At 40.8% G+C, this 14,785-nt stretch overlaps 3 protein-coding genes across 4 annotated transcripts; all 3 read right to left on the bottom strand.

Annotated features, from left to right (window-relative positions):
* Positions 1 to 2,562: 2,562 nt before the first annotated feature.
* Positions 2,563 to 3,279, bottom strand: LOC122025080 (auxin-responsive protein SAUR64-like). Its single transcript, XM_042583838.1, has one exon. The coding sequence runs from the start codon at positions 3,166 to 3,168 to the stop codon at positions 2,764 to 2,766; it is 405 nt and encodes a 134-aa protein (XP_042439772.1). The 5' UTR covers positions 3,169 to 3,279; the 3' UTR covers positions 2,563 to 2,763.
* A 3,469-nt stretch (positions 3,280 to 6,748) lies between these two features.
* LOC122025416 (auxin-responsive protein SAUR68-like) lies at positions 6,749 to 7,635 on the bottom strand. Of its 2 annotated transcripts, none has more exons than XR_006123700.1 (2): positions 7,197 to 7,635; positions 6,749 to 7,044 (listed from the first exon to the last, which is right to left on the bottom strand). XR_006123700.1 is itself a non-coding variant. In XM_042584219.1 (2 exons), the coding sequence occupies exons 1-2, from the start codon at positions 7,467 to 7,469 to the stop codon at positions 6,934 to 6,936; spliced, it is 300 nt and encodes a 99-aa protein (XP_042440153.1). In that variant the 5' UTR covers positions 7,470 to 7,630; the 3' UTR covers positions 6,749 to 6,933. The 2 variants fall into 2 exon arrangements, 1 of the variants encoding a protein (XP_042440153.1); XM_042584219.1 differs by having other exon boundaries at positions 7,281 to 7,630.
* Positions 7,636 to 8,643: 1,008 nt separating this feature from the next.
* On the bottom strand, positions 8,644 to 11,803 carry LOC122025415 (stachyose synthase-like). The gene is made up of 5 exons (XM_042584217.1): positions 11,666 to 11,803; positions 10,104 to 11,531; positions 9,833 to 10,010; positions 9,397 to 9,764; positions 8,644 to 9,328 (listed from the first exon to the last, which is right to left on the bottom strand). Exons 2-5 carry the CDS (start codon positions 11,526 to 11,528, stop codon positions 8,756 to 8,758), a joined length of 2,544 nt encoding a protein of 847 aa, XP_042440151.1. The 5' UTR covers positions 11,529 to 11,531; positions 11,666 to 11,803; the 3' UTR covers positions 8,644 to 8,755.
* Positions 11,804 to 14,785: the final 2,982 nt, after the last annotated feature.

Below are 14,785 nucleotides of genomic sequence, written 5' to 3'. Positions count from 1 at the left end.
AAGAAGGAGGCTATAGGATTAGCCTAACTTACATGTGGGATTGTAAGTGTTATTGTGGTATTGTCAAACATCAAAAAGGGGGAGATTGTTGGTGCAATATCCCTCAGGTCAAGGGTGACCTGGTTAACCAAGCTGAGTCTTGGTTAGGGTTTAGATGTTTGACAATAAGATATTGATCGAAGAAGAGTCAAGGAGGTCAAGGTTGACCGGATACTTGACTGGGAAGTCCTAACTGGCATGTTAGGCAGAAGGAAGTCCTAGTGAGTGAAGCTAGGCAGAAGGAAATCCTGATGAATGAAGCCAGGTGAAAGTCCTAGTGAGTGAAGCTAGGCAGAAGGAAATCCTGGTGAGTGAAGCCAGGTGAAAGTCCTAGTGAGTGAAGCTAGGCAGAATGAAAACCCTAGTGAGTGAAGCTAGGTGAAAGTCCTGGTGAGTGAAGCCAGGCAAGGGATTGACTGGATACTTGGCAAGGAAGGAAGTCCAGATGGGTCAAGGTTGACCAGACATCTGGTGGAAGTCCAAGTAGGTCAATGGAGTGACCGGATACTTGGCACGACGAGTAAAAGTCCAAGTGGGTCAAAGGGATTGACCGGACACTTGGTGGAGAGTCCTGGCAGGTCAAGGGAGTGACCAGATGCGAGGCATGATGTACCAACAGGTCAAGGTTGACCGGATGTTGGTTAGGGAGGTTTGGGACTTGGTTTTGGGCAAAAACCAAGTGCTGGATCGATCCGTGGATCGATCCAGGATGTGGATCGATCAGTGGATCGATCCAGATTCTTCCCAGCGAACAGAAAGCTTCTGGATCGATCCGTGGATCGATCCAGAGGTCCCGATCGATCAGCCAATCGATCGGGACGATGCTGCTTCGCGCGATAAGCGCTGGATCGATCCGTGGATCGATCCAGGCGCGTTTCCAGAGCACGGATCGATCCGTGGATCGATCCAAAGCCTCCCCGATCGATTCGGAACATTTGAATCGATCGGGATCCGACCGTTGCGTCGGGTTTAAAGCCGCAGGCGAGCGTGGTCTTCGGCATCTCTTCACGAGCTCTTCTCAGATTCATTCCAGCTCCTCCACAGCTCTCTACAAGCACGTGATCGCCAGTTCTTGAAGGTTCTTGGAGGCTTTCCAAGTCAAGAGGCGGATCTATTGCAAGAGGAAGAAGTTAGGGTTAGGGTTTTTACTGCACATCTTGTAAGCTTTTGCTTAACTTGTATTTCCCTTTCTTCTTCTTGTATTGAGAGTGTTGTAGGGCTTCTCCGCCTTTGGTAGTTACCATAAAGGAGTGTTATTCATAGTGGAGGGTGTGTGCGTTGGTGTGGATCCTTGGATTAGTCACCTCTTGTGAGGTGGATACCAAGTAAAATCCTAGTGTTAGCGTTTTGTGTTTGTTTCTGTATTTTCCGCTGCACATCCAAGAAGAAACAAGCAACGCCAAGCAACGAAGCGCACCGAGCGAACGCGACGAGCTATTCACCCCCCCCCTCTAGCTACTTTTGGTCCTAACAGCTAGCGCTGGCGACATGGATGCGTACGCATGGGTGAGGTCGTGAGGGGAGTAGCAGCAGCGAGCGCTTAGACGAAGAGGGGAAGGCATCAGCTAACAGTGGGCAACAGTGGTGGTGACATGGATACGTAAGCGCAGATGAGGCCTTGAGGGGAGCAGCAATAGCAAATGATGAGTGCAGGTGAGGGGAGAGCGCCCAGCCTTGCGCGGGTGAGAGGAGAGGAGAGTGACATAGTGATTTTAGGTTTTTAATGCACTTTAAGTTTTTAATTGAAACTTTAGTTAATTAATTCATAATTTTGTTATCTTGCACCCCTTACGTCACACACCTCGTGAGCACTCAATTTTTTCCATTTTGAAAATTTTTTATGTTTAATATTATAACTCAATCTCTAACTTTTATCTCTAAATTTTAAAGACAAAACCTTAAATAACTTAACTGTACAAAAAAACAAAAAAAAGAACGACGTACAGTCGCACACAAGCATGCACCGTGCATCACCTAGGATAACAACATTGATTATTTTAATCAACTCATAACTTAAATACGATAGTTTAAATTAACTTTCTCAAAATTTAATCGAATTATCCTATTAAAATATATATATATTTATTTTAAATTTTAAAAATTAATTATAAATAAATTATATATATTATTGTCATTAATATTATTATTAATTTGATTTAATTTATTCTAAAGAGAATTTTAATCAAATATAAAATTAATTTAATTTTCATTGATGAATTTGATTATTCTATTAAATACTAAATTAAATTTTAAGGATTTTTTAAATTTTTTAAAGCATCACACGTTTCTATGATCCGATCATAATCGTCAAATCAATCCTATGTTTCATGTTTGTGACATTAATGAAGAGCAAATTAAATACTTAAAAACATTTTACTTCTGGCATAAGGCAGAGGCTACAGGCATATTAATTACTGGGCCGGGCTCCTGCCCATTACAAGCTAAAACCATCGTTTTAATAATGTTTTCAATTTTTAATTAGAAATTAAATTATTAAAAAAAAAACTGCCCGAGTTACTCCTCGTAACCAGGTGGCACTCTTTTGGAAAAATGGACTACGTGCAGAACGATCAAGCAACTAATTACACATCGATCGTTTGGAAAAATTGAAAAGTGAATTATGATGGATTACAAATGGGGAATACCTCGAGGAACAAGAGGTATGAAAAACACAACTTTACCGCTCTATGGTTAAATCTCTGTACACTTCCACAGTCATCGTCATCATGCTACTGCTCGTTGTTGGTCACGACCAAGGCCAACCAAAGTGGAATCCAAACACCGGTTCGCATTGATGGAGGCAAGCAGCGCCCTCTCCACATCTCTAGACACGCTTCTCTTGAGCAAGGAGACCACGTACTCCATGAAAACTCCACTGCAGGCCAAGGTAATTGGCCTCTTACCGGGTAATCCAAACTCCTCAGCTGAAACCTTGAGGAGCTCTTGGAAAATACAGCTGGTGAGGAATGCCAATGGCACCACGAATCTTGTATCATCCATACTGTACACCACAAAATGACCCTTTTCAGCAACCCCTGCGTTACCCTCATATGAACTCGGCCGGCTATTAGATCTCATCAAGGGGATCCCTTTCTTTGCCTTCTCAACAAGTCTCTTGGGACTCAACATGATTTAAAAATTGAAGTTTGAAGAAGCTAAGGATGAGCTAGAGATGCTGAAACCGATGAGAATGTGCTTGGAATGAACAAAGAACTGATCTACTTAAATAGAAGAAGAGGGAACTCATCATTCAGTACTTTCTTTTAAAAGGGAACAAGCCATGTGAATATGTGATCGAGATTGCAAGAGGGAGTATATCTGACAGCTATTTGGTTCAGATTTAGCTTAGGCAGTTCCTTAGCGAGTTGGATAATATTTTGTGTTTAGCAGTATGACAGTACCTTTGTTTGTAGGTGATCCAAAGACATGTAGGCTCCATTGCCTTAGTCTCATAAACTCCTGGTCCTACTAATTGAAATGGCTATACTACTTGTGACCACTAGCTGTAGTTTTCAGAAATGATTTCAGATTATGGCATCAGTTGATGAGGACTCTAAATTTGAAGTTGCTTTAAGATTTTGATAATGATAATTGAACTACCATGCTACATGATTTTAATTCTATCTCCATTATATTTACCAAACTGCTGATTTTTGTTTGATATCAAGTTGCAAAACTGATAAAGAAGAGACATGAAACATGTCAGCAGAACATTTCCCAACCTTCTCCTTTTCAGTCACATTCCACTGAACCTGTTTTTCTTCTTATCTAGCTTTTTATCTGTTTACAATATCTTTTGAAGCTGTGTATCTTGACATCAGCACATTGTAGGTCCATTCCTATATAGCGTCCTTGTCAATATTAGGCAAAACTCTCTTCTCATATCTGATGAGAAATCTATTGTTTTTTATCTATTCAATGAATGTAATGGAGCCTACATACCTACAGACCACCTGCAATGCAAGGAAAAGAAGAACCACCACTTGCATGGAGGAACATGGCTTTGCTCCCCGTTGAAAGATACCCTTCTCTGTCATATAAATAAACAGTGGATTCACAGTCGGTGATTTCCAAGCACATCTAAAATTTCAGCATTAATTTCCATTTTGAAGAAAGTTGATACGGGATATAGTGGAGGAGTGCTAAGGCGAAGACGACTATGGTCAAGATACGACAGTTAAAAGTTAGGGGAAGGGGTAATCAGGATTAAAGACTATGCATTAATTTCAGCATTATGTCCGGTTGGATTTATAATGGTCGGATCCTAGGACTTAGTCCCTTTAGTTTTTATGGACAAAGCTCTCAATTTAATTTCATTTGGCTTTACATCGATTGGACCAAGGCACATTCCCCTCACTTTTCATGGGCAAGGCTCCCATTCTAATCTCATCCGACTTTATGTCGGTCGAATTCTTAGGCCTCAGTCCCTCACTTCTCCTAAGCACCATCCCAACCTTACTCTCAATCGACCTTTTAGCCGGTCGGACCCCAGGGGAACAACGTTATCAAGGAATCACAACAACTTGTAAGAGGATAATAACTATTTGTTAGAGAATATTCTAATACTCTACCACATATAAATCGTGAAACATTCCTTTACCCAATAGAAGTCCGTCATACATTTTCTTTCACCCAACACCTCCTGACATTTGACATTCTTTGATGTCTTATGATTGCGGAGGTTACAAAGGGTAATATAAAAAGAGAGGTCAGACCAGGTACGTGTTAGAGAATAATCTTACCATGCGCACGTATTTACGACTCTTCATCTTTTTCCACTCAACCTCTCTTCTGACTTGAGCATCGGAGGGTTTGCACCAGAGACCTCTTCCCTGGTTCTCGCTCTAACGCTTCTAAGTGCTTAGTCTATCTAGCTAGTGTTTGTAGGGACGTGGGTACCATCAGCAATCCTCTCCCCCCGGCTCCAGATTCCTTTCTTCGTCAACGTTTTTACCAGCGTCACCGATATCTCCATCCGACTCAGCTTTCTGAATCAAAAGTAAACCAATCATGTCATTTATTACGTTTCGTTTTTCAAACTTAGTCTCTTCGGTTACGTTTGGTAGGATGAAATCCACCTTGTAATGTAATCAAGATTACATTACAAAATTGATTACTTTGTCTGGTATAATTTCAAAATTGTAATGTAATGTAATATGGATTACAAAAGGAAATGAAGTTTTGTAATCTGGATTACAAAGCAAACACCATATAATCCGATTATATTATAAAGTCACCGTTTAACTAAAATTTAAATGTTAAATATACCCCTAGTTCATTTTCGATATCAACCCATCATCGACGGTCCCTTCCGCCGCAGCCGATTGCCTGCCTTGCCTGCCGGCCGCTGCCGACCACCTCCGGGCACCACCATCGGTCACGACCGTCGTCCACCGCCTCAAGTAGAGGTACGATGATGACCTCTTATAAATGTTGCAGATATTTTTAACATTTTATAATAATATAAATTATATTTTTTATAAAAAATATTGGACACTAAACAAAGAATGTAATACTAACGGTAGCCTTGTGTTTTCTTTGTCATTCCTCATTTCCTCAATAGCTCGATAATGCATCATTTTTTTTTATAGTGAGATAAAAAATATATTATAATGTTTTTATAAAGAAACATAATTAATTTTATTAAATAGTTTAATTCACTTAAAATATAGATTAAAAAAAAATGTAGTTTTAAAGTAAATTATAAATTATATTTTAATCTGAAGATAAGTTTAAATCAAAATTTGTATGCAGCCGAAAGGGATTGCAGATAAAAGACCTGGAAAACATGGAAAGGGAGCACGTACTTGACAGCGAAAAATGAGTTACTTGAAAATGAGTTACTTGGTTTGGGAGAAAGTCATTTTTTCCTAAAATATTTCTATGTTCTACTGATTAATATATTTTTTTGGTTAGCTATGATTTTTCACAGCATAAAATATTAAGAAAATAAAAAGAAAATGTCTCATATTTTGAAACAAAAGTATCCTAAATAAACCTTTTTTTTCCCTTTTCTAGAATTTCAGGGTATATTTTCGCTGTGCTCTCTCTGCAAGGCTACAGCCAAGGTTGTACTTGTACGCCTCTTAAATATCAATATATGCTAAATAACAATCAATTAAAAGAAACAAAAATAAGACAAATCTTCTTAATCAGAAGAAAATTTTCGTTACTCTACATGTTGTGTCACTACAAACGATATACAAAGTTGTCTGGAGTTGTCTGGAGAGTGGAAGAAGAAGAAGACTTCGTGATCTCTATGTGAATGCTACTAACTGCTGTTGATCTTTTCCTGCATGGCTCAACAGAGAAGCTGATGAGCATCGCTTTGCGTCAATGGAGGCAAGCAAGGCTCTCTCCACTTCTCCAGATACACGCCTCTGAAACAAGGCGAGAATGTACTCCATAAAACTTGCATTGCATGCCAATCTAATCGGCCCGTCTCCACAGGCCCGGCCCAGAGGCCGGGCCGTCCTGGGCGATTGCCCAGGGCCCAAGTTTGGGAGGGGCCCATAATTTGAGATGTTTATATAATATAAATATTAATTGTTTTAAAATTTTTGTAACTTGCATCGTGCAGCCGCTGTTCCGCCGCCGCACTTAAGCCAAAGCTATTGGAGGGGCCCACAACTTGTATATGTTTATATAATGTATATATATATATATTAATTATTTTAAGAATTAGATTTTGTAAATCTGGTACTGTTTGTCCATTGCACCTGCTCTTCCGTCGTCGCACAACGGCATAAGCAGACAAGCTCGAACAAATTACAATTTCCATGAGCGCTCTCCTTTTTCATATTCTCTACGTCTCAGTTTTCTCTTAAATTTTTTTACAATTACATCACTTTTCTTTTAGTTTTCTTTTTTTTTCATTTTTATTTGCTCTCCTTTTTATCGGCGACTCCACGACAGCGTCACAGCGAAACTGCTCCTTTGCCACAGCGAAGTTGCGCCTTTGCCACTTCTATACACGGCTGCACCAGCACCTCCTGCACGCTGCACCTGAAGGTTTTAAATGGATTAGTAATTTTATCTATCGAAAAAGAGATTTTAATTTTTTTTGAAATTACTCATATTATAGATGATTTTGTATCTAAAAAAAATTAAAAGAAATTATTATAAATAATTTTTATTTTATGAAAAAAATTAAAGACCTATTTTGATCGTTTCGCCCCGGGCCTCCGGATTATTAGGACCGGGGCTGCGTCTCCAGGCAATCCAAACTCCTCTTCCGATACCTTGAGCAGCTCCTGAAGTACTGGGCTCTTGAGGAATGACAAAGGCAGCATGAACCTCACATCCTCCACAGTGTATACCACGAAGTGCCCCTTCTCAGCAACCACTCTACTACTGCTATTGGATCTCATCATTAATGCCAAGGGGATCCCTTTCTTTGCCTTGCCAACGAGTCTCTTGGGGCTCAACATTGTTATAAAACTATAGAACAGAACCAAAAAGCTTTACTGATCTCAAGAATGATGAAGCTTTGCTTGTGCCTGGAACTACTAACGCAATCCTCTATACTTATACTCAGTCTCGGTACCTCATAACGCATATGCAGCTTTCAATGTGTCATACTGGAAAGGAAGCAAAGCCATGTGTTGCAACTTGCAAGAGGAAAGAGTAGTGGCAATATTAGATATGACTTGGTGGACTACTTGTCTGTCTTTGCAGACAGGTTCTTCCTTTCCTTCCGGGTGATATGAGACATGTAGGCTCCAAAGTCTTGGCTTCTTCTCGAGCAGATTGCGGAACTAATTGACCAAACCAAACTAAATCTCTCAAATGAGTACTTACACTGTGCTTAATTATTTTCTCCCCTCTTAGTTTATGAATCCTGTATTCAATTATCTCTTGTTTTCAGTTACTGAATCTAATTAATGAGTTTAATCTAAATCATTGTCCTAATTATGACTGACGTCTACAATGATAAGAACAATAAATGTACCCGACGAACTGAGGACCACAGCCTTCCATGTCAAAGCAAGGCCATGTGCTTTCATTAATTAGCAAGATTTCTTTTGTTCCACAAGCGCCTATGATGGCTAATGATATATAGGTCACTAAATTGTTGCAAGTGCTACGGATGCACCAGCTTCTTTTTTTCCTTGCCATTGACGAAGGACATTAGCAATGATGAAATGATATGGGTAGATATATCTTGCCTGTTGGGTCAAGGACAAGTTGATTGATGAAATTAAAACTGTAGGCCTGTGTGAAGCTGCAATCGGTTATTGGCGGAAGAGCACATGATCTCTTGCAAGTAAAGGAGGCACCGCAAAGCCAGCTGCATGAAAGAGCATGGCTTTGCTCCTCCTGAAAGTAACATCTCTCACGTTAGTAGGTTCCATTGATATGTGGCTTGTTCTAGGACCAATCCCAAGCCCGAGCCAAGATGTGTTTGATCTTAAACCTTGCACATACTCAGCCCAGATTTAACGTCACATGGTAAAGCTTAATCTAAGTCATGCTGGAGTCGACACAGATTGAGTTGAGTTGTTCAAGGGCTAGGACGATCGAAGCTATCTCAACCCAAGCACAACTCAACTTGGGTCATGTAGTGTATAACTAAATATATATGAATCAATTAAGTTGGTTGCTGTCGTTCTTATTCCATATTTCAAATCATTGGTATCGGTACATATGACTTAAAAGATAAATATAACTTGAATCATATTGAAATAGGCATGGATAGAGGTAGATTATCTTGAAATCAGTAATCAACTACTAGTTCAGAGACACCGCCACTCAGCTCCGCCCATGGAACCTCCACCCTCATCTTCCCATCCTCCACATAATACTTAAACCCAACCCCAACTCCATTCAAGCAGCAACCTCTTGGCTTCCTACTGGAATACATCAACAGATCGCCTCCCCCTTTCACCATCACCTTCACTGCAACCGCATCCGCATCCACTTCCACCTCCAGCAAAGTGCCACCACAATTGAACATGTTCACCAGCCCAATGGCAGCGAACTCCACATCAGTCCCAACCTTCTTCACCGGCGCAAAGCTGAAAAGCTCAAAGGAGGAAGGTTGGAGGGTGAAGCAGATCACGTCGGAGTTTAGAGCCATGAGGAGTAGTTTCTCCGCCTTGTGCTGATACAGTGCGTACTCCTCTGCTTCACCCAGTTCAGTGCAGGCCTCCACTTGATCCCATTCCACGTCCGCCACATGAACGGTTCCTGTAATTGGCTTATAGCAACCAGAGTAGCCTTTCACCCTCTTCTCCTCGGGGTTCCATCCACAGCCTTGGCAATTGAAAGCTCCGATCACGCCACCAAACTACATCAGCACGATTAATTTATATCATTCTCGGTTCAAATCTCGAAGATGACATGTAATTTGGTTACCTTGTTGAGGTTCCAAATCTTGAGGGCGGTCTTTTCGTCGAACAGGGGATTGGCAAACAAGCAGTCCCTGGTCGGCAAAGCGTAGTGCACGCATTTGGGTATGGTTCCATCGTTGAATACGAGCTTTCTGATGAGATCGAAATCATGAGAACCGACGGCGTCGCTGACGTAGACTGGTCCGCCGCAGATGGCGCGCGCCGCCGCGTGGAACTCGCCGCAGGCGTGGTCGGACTGGAACATGTCCCAGTCGGGCTGCATGAACTGACCCATCCACAGGCTGTTGAAGGAGTTGTTGATCATGTGCGCGCCTTGCAGCCAGTAAACGCCCATGGGATCTCCGTTAGGATCCTCGAACCAGAAATCATCACCTGGAACAGAGATTTCTGGATTAGAAAAGAAATTTCGACGATAGAACTAATTCAAAGTTATTTCTCACCCGTTCTTCCCATGTTGACTTGCCAAGTTCCGAGGAAGAAAAAGTCATTGCACTGCTGCATACTCGAGATGATCCCCGTTCCATTGAAGTTCTTCGATATCGACTTCGACAAGCCATCGTAGTACGCTTTGGCGAGCTCAACCCTGCCTCCGTATTCTTCGCTCACGTACTCCAGAGTCTGCAACAGCATCGAATTCAATAGCAATAACACGGTTAGTTTGTAGCAGCATTAAATCGAAACAAGTAGCATGCAATCAGAGGAGCGACTTACATGGATGACATCCACTTTGACGCCGGTGACTCCGGCGCCGGCGAGGTACGAGTGCATGGAGTCGTAAAGCTCGCCAGCTTGCGCCGGATTGACGAGGCCGATGCCGCCCTCGAGGATCTTGTCGACGGCAAGGTCGCCCATGGTTCCCGCTAAGCCAGGGGAGAGCTTACCCGGCACTAACTTCGCGTCCAGTTGGGTGCTTCCCGGCCGCACCCCGCCCCAGGCTCCGCAGAGCGCTTGCCAGACGTAGACATCTTCGAGTCCCTTGAACTTTGCCTTCAAATCCTTAATCAAACCACCCAATCCACCCATCTCGCCCAAGTCCCCTGGCTGATCCTCGAAAAGTTTGCTTGTCTGCTCGAGCATTTCGCCGATTTCTCTTTTCAATTCGAGTTCTTTAACTTTGTTGCCGGTTATCGTTGCCTCTTTGAGCTCCTTCGCCTTGGAAAAGACCTTCTTTGGCATACTCTTATCGTACGATAAAGTTTCGGAGCCAAGGAGGCTGCCTCCCTTGTACTTGCGAAACTCCTCTCCCTCGTCGAACGTGTAGAGCCTGGCGGTCATCTGCTCTCCGCAGAAGACCAGATTTTTGGTGTCCTGGTTCGGGTTTTCGCAATCCAAGTTGATGCTCTGCCACCCGTCGTCGATCAGGAGGAACCGCAGCGGAATCCCGCTGTCGGCGAAGTCCTTGACGCCGTGCCACACCCCGATCGGCTCCACCGTCAAGTAGAAAGCGTCCCAGGTGCACCAACCGAACTTGTCGACGATGGGCGGGAGCGGCTTCTCCTCCCTCAGCCGGAACGTGCCGAGGTGAACCCTAGCAGCAGCGTAGGCTTCCCGCATCAAGGTGAAGGGGTTGTTGCCGACATGGACGTACGCCAGAGCTTTGAAGGAGTCGGTTCGCACTCGGGAAGAGCCGCTCTCCCCGTGGAGCATGACGTGGTCGCTGTCGCCGGGAAAGATGGCGGACCGGAAGTTACCCTCGAGCAAGGGGAGGAGGAGGACGTAGGCGCCAACCTCGGGGACCTCGAAGAGCACCCATTGAGTCTCCATTTGCAGGTCCGAACCGCAGCTCCCGACCCACATGGTCGACCACCACGTCTTGAACCGGAAGATGCTGAGAAACCTCCGGCCAGAGAACCTCCCGAGAGAGTTCGCCGGACGGTTGGAAGACGTCGGCGAGGAAAAACCGAGGAACCCGCCCTTGTGGGATCGAGACAGGACTTCCTTGACTAGCGACGGCGGCGCGTTAGAAGCATGGATCATTGAGTTAAAGCTCGTAAACGTGACATTTTCCGGGACCTCACAGAGCAATTTGACGCCATTAACGGTGAGATTTCCATCGCTGAGTGAGAAGAGATCGGTGAGGTCATCAGAGAGAGTCTTGTCGCAGACGAGTTCACAGGGTTGATTGGGCGGCGCCATTGACTGCAAAACAAACAGGGGAAGCAGTTGCAGAGTTAAAAAAATAGAAGATTGAATTCGATGAAGGAACAATCAAACAACTTCGTTGAAGCGTTGAGAAATAAATTAACCGGACGAAATAAAGCTCCAATTCAGACCTCAACAAAGAAGAAGATTGAGAACACTTGCAGAAATCAACAAAAACAGATATTGAGGAAGAGATGAAGAAATTAACCATCACGAGGTGGTGTATATATAGCCAACAGATACGAAGGTGATTAGGAAATATTTCGTCCTCCGATTCTGCAGTGATTTGATCGTTGGAAATTAAGGAAACATTTTTTTTTTTCTTCTTTTTCCATCAATGAATTGCCTACTTTCCAGGTATGGATTCTTCAAGAAAAGGTCAAATTTTTATTAAAATACTAGTAAAAGTGCCACGCCGGGAATCACACAGGATGAACAACACCCGTCACCCGAATCTATGTTTTGCTGTCTTGATGTTAAATTTTCAGAAGGGATTTAGTCAGCCGACCACAGAAAGGTGATTTCAACCGCAGTTCTGAATGATGATCCTGATATTTTATTTTGTTTTATTTTATAAATTCAATGAAAAAATGGATAATGATAGTGTTTTCTACATGATTATTATTATTAAATACTTTAATTCGAGCAGTTGTGTTATTATAATTGTAATCTTGGCCCTTGTAGTTCACTAAAATTACATCCAATGTGAAAAAAACAGAAGGGGAAAACTAGGGTTCACGACAAAAATTATATTTGGCTCAAATATATATTTTCTAGTTACCATAATATTATTATTTTCTGAATGGATTTTCTTCCTAATACAATAATTACTATATATGATTTAATTCTTCCACTTTGATTTGTTTCCTTTCGAAGAAAATTACCAAGTCAAATACTTGAATTATTTATAGTCAATTAAAATAAAAAACAAATTTTGGAGGTGCAGATTGGCGAGAGCTAAATAATTAATCTTACGAAATATTAATTTCAAATCATGCGACAAGAAGAACCTGGAAGTGGATTAATTAATTTCCCATGAACCAGAGTCATTAAAAAAGGACAATGCTAAATTATTATAAGGGTATTGTTAAATGGTCAGAATCTGGCCAGCTAGAATATATGCATGCATGCATATGCATGGGTATTTTAATAATTTCATATGGCCACATTAATTATATGCATGTCCATGCATGCATTTTAATTGGGAGATAGAGATTTCTAGCTGACCATATTCTGGCCAGCAAAATTTACTCTTATTATAATTTGATCGGTCAAAATATACTTTGTAAATTATTATGAAAAATATTTTCATGTATTATAATTTAATTCTGATGAATCAAATTCTGAAAAAATAGCGACTTTTTATACATAATCCTAGAATTCTTGAGAAAAGAGGAAGCAATTTGCATCCTCGAGAAGGGCATTGAAGTGGAGTTGTTGTAATGCATAGTATTCATGAGATCATTGAAGCTACTTTTTCAACTCTGCTCTTCCAGGACGACAAGTGGACTTTTGGGGTGTTGTACGTGGACTACGTGTATAAAATATTCAAGATTACGAGTCTTTTATATGAATTTTTGCTTAAAATTCATAAGATCGATAACTGGATGACAAACTGTGCCATGCAAAAGAGGATGGAGATAGAGAGTCAATGTCTGTCGGCAATTCAATGGAAATAAAAAGGAGAAATTAATTAAGACGCTTCAATGAGTATATAATTATATTTAGATTTGTTTTGAAAGTTTATGACGACGCCTCGAGAAACTTCCAGGTATAATTTTAGTTTCGATGCTTCGTGCCAAATCCTTTAGCGATTTGAGTTTCTGTGCGGCCTCCGTATTAGAAAGCTTAGTTGTGGCATCGACAGTGATATAATTTCAGGTCGCGTTTGTTTTAAGGATTTGGAAATAAAATAATATATTTATTTTTAAATTTTATATTTAATTGATGGGAATGAAATTTAAATTTTAAAATAAAATTTAAAATTTTGGGTATTATGGTATTGAAATTCACTTTTTTTCCTTGGATTTTAATTAGAATGAAAATGAGAGTTAAGTTTTGGATGAAAATATACTTGATATATTTATTTAATTTTTTTTATATCACTTTTTCTCTCCTTATTTCTTTTTATCATACTTTCTTTCTCCCCGTCCATTCGGATGAGTCTAGTGGTTAGTTCATGAGGTGTTGTCACAATGAGGTCTGGGGTTCGAATCTCGACAAAGCCGAGATAAATACCTCCCTTATGTGCTAGTCACTATTCCAAAAGCTAGTAACCGTCCGTGATTTACCTCCTCCATGTTGACCCTGGGACAGGTTGGCAGAGGCACTGGGGGCGAGCGTATTCGTCTTTTGTCACAATAAATACTTTCTCCCCATTCTATTTTCACACTTTCTCTTTCCTCAATCTCTCTCATCGTACTTTCTCTTCTCATTCTATCTCTCATCATACTTTCTCTCTCATCACACTCTCTTTCCTAATTTTTTCCTCATCACACTTTCTATTTCATTACACTTACTCTCTCATCATACTTTTTCTCTCTTCAATCTCTCATCATACACACTCTCTCTCTCCTTATTTTCTCTCATCACACTTTCTCTCTGTTCATTCTCTCCTACATACTTTCTCTCTCGTACCATTTTCTCTCTCCTTATTTTCTCTCATCACACTTTCTCTCTGTTCATTCTCTTCTACATACTTTCTCTCTCCTCATCCTCTCTCATTATATTCTCCCATCACACTCTCTTTCCTTATTTTTTCTCATCACACTTTCCCTCTTTTCATTATTTCTTATTACATTTTCTCTCTCATCACACTTTCTCTTTATCATTCTCTCTCATCATATTTTTCTCCCACATTCAACATTCTCTCACATCTAATTTTTCCTCTCTTCTAAGGGTAAAAAAGTAAATTTTGATTTATTTTGATAGAAAATATTCAACTAGCCAAATATTATTTTTAAGAGTGATATTTATACTCGTATTCATTCTCATTTCACGATAATATTATTCCTATTCTCATTCAAATTCTTAGGAAAAAATCAAATGTCACCTCAACTCATGACATTCCAGTTTTAATTAGTGTTCTTATATATCATGTGCTTTCTTTGACAAGAATTTTTATTTTATTTTCCTTGCAAACAAAGTAAGCCGAGGATTATAGCTTCGGCAATTTACAAAAAAATGTATCTACGTTTTGAATTTATCGAAAGGCGCATGCTACTTTGTTATTTACCAAAGGTCGCATTTTT

This window comes from Zingiber officinale, chromosome 9B (assembly GCF_018446385.1).
Source record: "Zingiber officinale cultivar Zhangliang chromosome 9B, Zo_v1.1, whole genome shotgun sequence".
NCBI lineage: Eukaryota > Viridiplantae > Streptophyta > Magnoliopsida > Zingiberales > Zingiberaceae > Zingiber > Zingiber officinale.
This window is presented reverse-complemented; position numbering and strand designations above follow the sequence as displayed.